This window comes from Blennius ocellaris (assembly GCF_963422515.1).
Source record: "Blennius ocellaris genome assembly, contig: SUPER_21_unloc_1, whole genome shotgun sequence".
NCBI classification, from domain to species: domain Eukaryota; kingdom Metazoa; phylum Chordata; class Actinopteri; order Blenniiformes; family Blenniidae; genus Blennius; species Blennius ocellaris.
The window spans coordinates 36,190-45,000 of NW_027662311.1; the positions used below are offsets into that span (position 1 = coordinate 36,190).

Genomic DNA, 8,811 nt, shown 5'->3' on the forward strand with positions numbered 1-8,811 from the left:
CAATTTCTAAAATAACCTTTTCAACTTGGAAAATGCAACGTTTTGAAAACCCTCCCTGCTCCTGCACGTGTGGTTTCATCACAAAAACAACCAACAGCACCCACTAGTGGTCATTCATTATAACTACGTCGTTCTCAGTTTGCGCCTTATAGGTGAGATGTTTCAGTATTTCTCATTGTGTTTCTGTTGTTGTATTTGATTTTCTATTTTTGAAGGGTAACGGCAAAGTTAAAGTGTTTTTCAACAGGTATTGGATTAATTGTGAGTACAGAAATGCTTCCGAGCACAGTTCCCCCTTTCTGTTGCATTTCCACTGACGGGCCGTTTCATTAGACACGTCTTTATGAAAACTAGAATAAAGTTCTGTCTCAAGTGACATGAGCTTGAATTAAATAACGACTTCAACAAGCGCACGGATAAGAAAATACATTAATGTCACAGAGGCAGAAAAGATTAAAGTCATAGCCTGCCTCCCCCCCCCCGTGTATTTGTGTTTAGGCCCTTTATCGATCAGAGGAGCATGGTAGATATATCAGGTGTTAAATAATATTTTACAAATGTACGATAGCGACCCGTGCTCGACCCTAAAGTTAAATCAAAGTGACAGTGGAACATGGTACCTATAAGCACACATCCCCGCCACCTATAAACTAAATAGGCAGGTATTGATCCGCACCATCTCCCTTCAGTGGAGGTCCCAGAGGTTGAGAGAGCAATATTAATGGATTGTTGGGGGGGGGGGGGGGGGGTTGTCTGCCTGTGTGTTTGTTTGTGTGTATGTGTGTGAGAGCATGCATCCAGGCTCATAGCTCATGCAGGGTGACTCCATTAACCAGCGCGGTCATATCGGTCAGCAGTTTATGGCGACCAGGCTCACAGGTCAAGGGGGGAGCGAAGAGGTCAAAGATTGCTGTCCCCAAAAGGGCTCCAATCAGCCGGCGGAATTGATTGCTTACACATCAGAAAGGCCACTGTCCTGTTTTCACGTCAAATATAGACCTGGATCCCTGCGCCCTCTTGACCTCTGTGCGCACAACTTTACTGAGCCTCTGTGCACTTTCACCAGAAAGTGCTAGAATGACTGATCTCTCACTTAGTTTTTTTTTTTTTTGGCCACAACTGTTGAGGAAAATGTGAAGGAGAAATCCTGCCCACATCTGTCATAACAGTGATGGTTATATGTTGCGCATGCTGCTCCATTAGTGTGTTTAAACTCTGTGTCACAACACTGAAGGCAATAAATAACACAAAACAACTAGCAACCCCGGATTTCTGCTTTTACAACGGAGGTACAGAGTGAAATAAAGAGTTTCACTCAAATGTTTCTGTCTGAACAGAGCAACAACACTTTTAAAACTAGAGCTACACTCGGTAGAGTGCAGCTCTTCACCAACACCACGTTTGTTTGCGGAGCTGCGTTAGCATCACTAGCATGGTAGCTGTTAGCTCATATCGAAGCTAACTGGGTTGGTCAGGTCGCTACATCACTGTGTGAAACACTGAGCAGGGAGCGTCTCCATGGCAACAGACTTTAATCTCGTCCATGAGGTGTCTCTCATCCACTTTGTATGGAAAGTTTTTTTGCAGTTATTTTGTGATTTATACGGAAACGGTTAGTCGTTAATACAATGAAAAATGTATAAATTCAAACAGACGAAAACATAATCTTCTCTGTTCAACTTCTGTTGGTGAAGGCAATAAATAAATAAAAAACAAAGACATTAAAATTAAGAAATAAATTCCACTGGGTGCTTGTGCAGGTCAGCAGAACACAAGTTCAATCTGTCAGATGATGTACGTTCATCTGCTTTTAGCTCATCAACACACTGACGGTGAGTTTTCATGCTTATATTTTGAGTTTTCTGAAGGGATAGAACATCCCCTAATTATTGCCCAACTTAAAATAGTCCAAACTATTCTCAGAGAGACTGTTTAGAAGTCTGAGAAATTTTCACAGAAGCAGAGTTAAAATGATTCGTCCAGCTGTGATGAGAAAAAAGTGGGTGTTTGTGTGATAGAATGTCACATATGGTTGATTTTCAGTAGCCCACACCATCAACACTAAGATTGAAGTAAACAAAGCATGGCCTGATATAAACATGTCAAATATACATTTTTAATAATTTCTATGAACTGTAAATCAACGTCATGTTTTCCACTAAGGCCCTGCTTACAACGTTTTCAAGTGAAAACAAAAAAACTTTGGGTGCGTTTTTGGTGCTCAGAGCCACTGAATGCTACTTTTTCTTTTTAGTAACGATTCCCAAGGTAGAACTTTTAGAAAACGCTCAGTCTCTGTTTAGACGGAGTAAACGCTGATTCTGCACATGAGCACCACAGCTGTAATAACTAGTTCTTCTGGTTGTGTAACTGCTGCTTGCTGGGACGGGTTTGGGTCTGTGTGATAACTGCGACTGAGATATATCAGCAAAAAAGGTCATTGTCTGTTGTCTTTTATGATCCTATACAATGTCGAGTTGGTCCCTTTCTGGAAAAACAAAACAAACCAAATCAGTTCATCTGCTGAACGTGTGCACGTTGTACCCCTGGCAGCGGGGATGAGGTTTTGTTTGGAAAAAGTAAACAGAGATAAACTGAATGCTGCACAAACAAAGAAGATTCCAAAAAATGCCGACATTTCAGAATAAAAGATTTAGTTAGAATTCCCAGCAGAATTTCAAATACAAAATGTTTCGGAAAAAACATCTCAACACCAGCTTGTCATCTTATAAATTAGACTTTCAGAATAATACATTTGCGTGTGAGTGGCGTTTTGAAGACTGGATGTCAAATTGGATGACGTTAAACAATCACAGGGTGACAGAAGCAATGTCCTGTTGAGACCCGTACATATGGAGGCATTGCGATAAAAACACATAAATAACAGCAAATTTACAGATTGTATTTGACTGTGTTTTACATTTCTGACCCTTTTGTTTGCATCGGTATCGGGAATCCCATCTTTGCTGTACCTTTAACTTTCAGAAAAGTAAATGAGAAGCAAAACTCCTCCAGCATAAACGTCTCATCTCATTTCCCCACAGCTTATTTGTCATTTGGTTCTGTTGCAGCTTTGTCTGCCTGTCGAGGCTTGTTTGCTCCTTTTCCTTTGGCTGAAGCTCTGGGTGACACTGCCGTGCAGCATTGGCTTGTTTCTGCTGCTTTTCTTAATGTAAAAGTTGTTGCTGTTAAGCGCCTCAGACGGCAAAGAGGTCCGAACTCACTTCTGTCACTTGGCACTCTGAGTTCCAGCTTTAAGCAAATAAGCAGCTCTCCTTGGTTTGGCTTGTGCTTTTGTTTAGTTTTTCTTGCAAAAGTGGCTCAAAATGTAAAGCTTGTGGCCGCTGCTAACCCTGGGGAAGGTGGGTGTATGTGTTGGCTTTCATTATGACAGCTTAGGAAATCAAAGACAGGCTTTTTCTTTTTCTTTTTGCACTGTAGAAGCTTTGGTGACACAATAAAACACACAATATCCCTGTTTTGGTTTGGTTCTCGGTTTAAAAAAAAGAAAAGAAAAAAGAGACTCTTACTGACAGTTTTAAAGAGATTTGGTGATTCAGTCCCATCCAAAGTTGTGTCCAGTCATTTGGTAGAACTTGAGATTGAAGGGTCTGTAGAAGTCCCTGAGTCTGAGGAGCACCTGGGCGGGGATGCGGGGGTGGGGCCGGCCCTTCGACTTCCCCAGGCAGCGCGGCCTGCTGCTCCCCTCGGGCTTTTTCAGGCAGGGGAACCCTTTGGTCTGGTTGAAGTAGAAGTGCTTGTCGGTGACCACGCGCTTGATCCCGAGGAAGTCCTGGACCCGGCCCATCTCCCCTGCCGGGTCCGACACCAGGCGCTCGCCGCTGACGAACAGGAAGCGCGAGGCGGGGAAGAAGCGCAGCCAGTTCTCCAGGTGCTTGGCGTAGATGCCGATGCGGACGGCGCTCCAGGACGTGTCGATGACGCCCGTGGTGGTGTTGCGGAAGGCCAGGTTCTGGAAGGATGGGAGCCCTGGCGACTTGGACAGGGTCTGAGTGTAGTCGGAAACGGCCCGCGTCACAGGGTCCCGGACCACCACGATGAGCTTGGCATGGCGGCTCATGGAGAAGACGCGGCGAGGGGCTTCTTTGGTGATGAAGTAGCTCGGCGTCTTCTCCATGGTGATCTGACCCTCCAGAGTCCGAGGCATCAGGTTCCTTCAGGATGGGAGAGAAAGAGGAACCACTTTATGGACGATCCCAAAACATGTGCTCTATATTACAGACAGAAAAAACCTAAAAAGACAAACCCCTCTTAATCCCAGCACATTCCTCCAACAATGCCTTACTTGCCTTGAAGGCTTTTTGATTCCACATCATAATTACAAAGCTAAATCTGTGATTAGAGGGAGATAAACATGACATTAGCTGCTGGCATTGACGGAGTGACCACGACTGGGAAAGAGTCTGCGAGCGGCTACTGTCGGAAAACCACAAGGTACAATAACCTCAGAGAAGTCATTTCCCCTCGTCCTCTGCCTTCTCCTGAACCATCTCATGCCCACTGCCCCGACTGTCGCTGCCATTTCAGCTGGTTCTTTGCTCTATGCTGCACAAAAACAAAACCCTCATTGTCATGTAATATAAATAATGTAGGATTCATTTGTTCAAACAAGGGTTATTGTCCTCGTGCTTGATAGATAATGGCTACAAACCTTCTAAACCCATCAGCGATTATATGTTATGATGCGATTTGGTCTGTGAACGTACAAGTAGTTTAACTCAATCTGTTGTTGTCAAAAAGAGCATTTCCAATATCTACAAGACTCTTAATGAACAAATGATGCCAGAGCTTGTGTCTGCAGGGTTTGACCCCACATATAATGTCATTCTGCACATACAATCTTATTTTATAGTCTAACCAGAGATGTTAGTCAGACAGTGAAAATACAGTTACACATATAAATATATTTCACAAGATGGATTTACAGTCTACGTGCTAACAGCCATAATGCATGTAGGACCTGATGTACAATATCAACTTTACTGTTTTTAAAGGCACAAACCTTCAAGCTGATCTACAATCAGGACCAATCAAGGATTTCCTTTGTCAGCTGTTTGCCAAATTTCCAAATAACAAAACACTGGGAGTTCACGTCACTTACACATAAACACTTACTACACAGTTCATAAGATTTCATGAGATATTTTCTGTGTGATGCTCCTAATTAGGACCTGCAAGCTTTTCTAAATCTCTTTGTGACGGATCGACTCTCATATTTCTTTCTTTTCTTTCCAAATTCATATTTATTTATTGTAATGTTTGGATGGCATAACAGCAATATTAGTGCAATTTATCCAGGAAAATCACAATCATAATTAGTAGAAACAGGAACTGAATTATATATATTTGCATTCCATAAACAACCAATAATATATACTGTACTTCACAACCTGCCCTGTGCATATTTCTATAGCAACAACAGTTATTAAGCTTTTTGTTAAGGCACAGTAGGCGGTGTTAAGTATTTAGCTTGGAGGAACCAAAGGGAAAACATCAAAAAAACACTAATATCATGGTAGTTTAAAGCACACACTGCAGGAGAACAGACCCAAAAAAGAGCCAAAGTAAAAAACACAATTAGTTTAACTTGTTAGACTATAAACGGCTGACTGATTTGCTGTGGCACCACCGGAAAACATGACATTGCAGTACTTCTCTTTATAAAATCTACTGCATTCAGCAACAGCATTGACAAGTTATGTGCATTCAGCAGTGGAAAAGGCCCAGGAACAAGTAACACAATGACTTACACAACCTTATATATATAATGCTATATTATATGTTTTGCTATTTTTCATTGTGATTTGAATGTAATCAGAGATTAAGTTTGGACAGTTTTTGATTTACTTCACCCTGAAAACTGAAGCGGCTGTACATAATTTGACTGTCAGGACTTTTTATGATTTACACATGTGCCTATTTTTTTTACCAAGACAAAAATAAAGTAAAGTTAAAAAGAGAATAAAAGCTTCACTGCAAACCTCTAGATTTGGATAAATATAAAAAAAAAAAAATCACACAGGAAACATAAACAAAATCAGATATTTGTAAAACTCTTGGCTTCGTCCCCACGGTACACGGTTAAGAAAAATCAGTTTAATTACAAATTAGATCCTGGTGATTTCTTCACTAAAATTGGCCTTTAATTTAATGCCTAGTCTAATTAGTGAAGCCTTCCTGAGGTCTGGGATCCCGAGACACACCATATGTTTTGGCTCAGTCTTGGTTGTTGCCATTGGCTCCCCATTTGTTATTATCATCAGTGTTTGAGGTTTTGTGAGCTGCTCTCTTCCTCTTGATCTTCAGCCCTACTTAGATGACTCAGAGTCTGAAACCACGCCGTACGCTAGGTAGGTACCTCCGAGAGTTCAACAGCCCCGGACCAGAAGGAGTCGGCGTTTTGACTGAGAGTCCAAAACAACACCGTGCCGGAGCAGACTGTATATAAATTGAGGGAGTTGGGAGGGAAAGGAAAACGTATTATTTTTCTCGTGTCGTTTGCTTCCTTCAAATGCTGCCCTGATGCTAAAATGGAATCTAATAATCTCCATTGTGAAAAAAATTATTCTGTCAATTTTCCTCTCCTGTAAAAAACAACAGAGAAGCAGAGATCCAAAATCACAGTTTGTGCTGGAGACATCTGAAGCAGTGAATAATGCCATGGTGAAGGATCCCTCAGCTAATTTCCATGCTTCCCTTCCCTCCTCCATGTGGTGGCGGTTCAGGTGGGAGTCTCGGTGGTTGGTCTGGAAGAGAAGGGCTTACGGGGCTTCTGGTGTGTGGCGGATGGAGCTGACTCCATTTTTCTCTCAATCTCGTCCAAAAAACCCACGGCTCCTCGTCCGGCACGTCTCCCGGCGTCGAGTTACCATGGGATAACACCAAATACACAACTTTACGGCGTTCATGAGAAATCTTTGGGCCGGGTCGCAAAAATACTGCAAATACCAGAGAGAAACGCTCAGGAAAACTATTGTTTCTGTGGCTTCTAACGTACTAAGTAAAACTCTTGAACGATCCGACAAGGTTCTGACGATGTGAGTGGGAATGTAGGTTTTTTTATGGCTCGAGCTCCCAACGTGTTTCCTCTTTGATCCTTGGAAAGTTTGATAGTTCAGATAGAAATCTGTCCCGTAGGAAACTAAATCTGTCATGGATCTGAGAGCATTGTGCACTGAATGGTTGTTTTGGTGCATCTCCGTCTGGGGAGCGTCTCCCACACTGACTGTCGAAGCCCACCAGAGAACATGCGTGAGCAATTAAAGGGAGTTCTTCCAGGGGGGAAAAAGGGAGAGTTGCATCCTTTAATTAGCATACTTTTGACTGCGATGTGCCACAGACCCTTAATATATCACTATCACAGGCTTCTTTCACAAGCAGTCTTTCCACACTTTAATCTAACAGACGGGAGTCTGGAGAAATCTGGCAGCAAATTAGATTTTTATCAAAGGGAAATAAAATAAAAAAAAATAAAACACAAACAACAATGAGCACATTACAAAAAGAGGACATGCCCGGCCTGCTGTGGGATTTTCCTGTGGCTGCTTGACGTTTAGCATGAAATGGTTGTTTAATGAAGTTGGGCCTTAATGGAAATCATTCATGAAATGTGCAAAATCACATACTCCTGTTTTGATGTGAGGTTTTTGCGTGGATTTCTTTATGAGCTTGTTGGTGGAGGAAGTCATCAAATGAATGAGATTGTGACAGCGGATGAATTGGAGTCTTTGAAGTTCACAGCTCGCCGAACTAGCGCAACATGAACAGCGCCTCATCGGTGTGGCGTTTATGTGTTTGGAGAGAAATCAAAACATATTTATCTATCTGGGTTTAGCGCTGATCAGTACGTGCCCTCATACTGTGTTTCTCTTGGTTAGTTAGTTGAAGCGGCAGCCGTCGCTACAAATTTCTGACACTGAGAATTTTCATTGCAAGTCGTCTTCGGTCGCCACGACAACAGCCGTAAATCGCACATTGTGGGCCTGTGAGAAGAAAGCACATAAAGCAGAAGGAGAAGAAGCGAACTCCTCAGAGAGAGAGAACCGTCAGTGTTAACCACGACGCCGAGGAGCTTCAATTCACATTATGGGATCAGTCTCCCCTTCGGACCTCGGCGCAGAGGGGAACTTCCAAGAGGCGACAAGAAGACGTGGTACTGAGAGAAGTTCAGGAGACGGAGGAAGAGCAGCCGGGGGCCAACAGCCACTTGGTGAGGATCTGTGACCAACCATCAGAGAGAAACACCTTCCAGCCTGGTGTTTGCTTTCCTCACGCCTTCGCTTTCAGCATCTGGAGCAGGACTGCGCTTCGGTTCAGGAGAAACACATTTATCTGCATGCGAATGTGTCCAGACGCTGTGTTGTGTGTGTGGCCGAGCTTTATTAGAGCCCGCTTCTGTTTATGGCTTCAATACATGAGGGCGACGGGAGGAAAGCGAGGGCTTTTCATGTGCAGAGATTACCTAAACTGTTCTTTCCATCCCGACTCCACCAGGCATCTTTGGTCAAAACTGAGTTAATACCAGAACCTGGATCTGACATTTTTACAGCATCAAAGGTGATTATTCCACGAAAAAAGTCTTTTCCATGAGACCAGGGTACAGAATTTGTGGAATGGAGTTAAAAATGGAGCCAAGCCGCACGCTCTGCACTCTGGCTTGGTAAAACCTGGGTTTGCCGAACCACTCACTTCCTTTTTATTTTACTCAGAGACAGCGGCATCAAGTTAAAGTTTGCAGTCAAAGGTGAGATAGAGCTTAATATTTTCATAGATCTCATGTGAAAAAAGTTA

The 8,811-nt window shown here is 42.9% G+C and overlaps 1 protein-coding gene across 1 annotated transcript in view; it reads right to left on the reverse strand.

The window, feature by feature from the left end:
• Positions 1 to 2,724: 2,724 nt before the first annotated feature.
• Positions 2,725 to 8,811, reverse strand: part of LOC308146173 (heparan sulfate glucosamine 3-O-sulfotransferase 6-like) — a 19,370-nt gene continuing 13,283 nt past the window's right edge. The window contains exon 2 of the mRNA XM_080521245.1: positions 2,725 to 4,175. Within this exon, the coding sequence (XP_080377371.1) occupies positions 3,557 to 4,175 (619 nt within the window). The 3' untranslated portion in view covers positions 2,725 to 3,556. The remainder of the gene's footprint in view (positions 4,176 to 8,811) is intronic.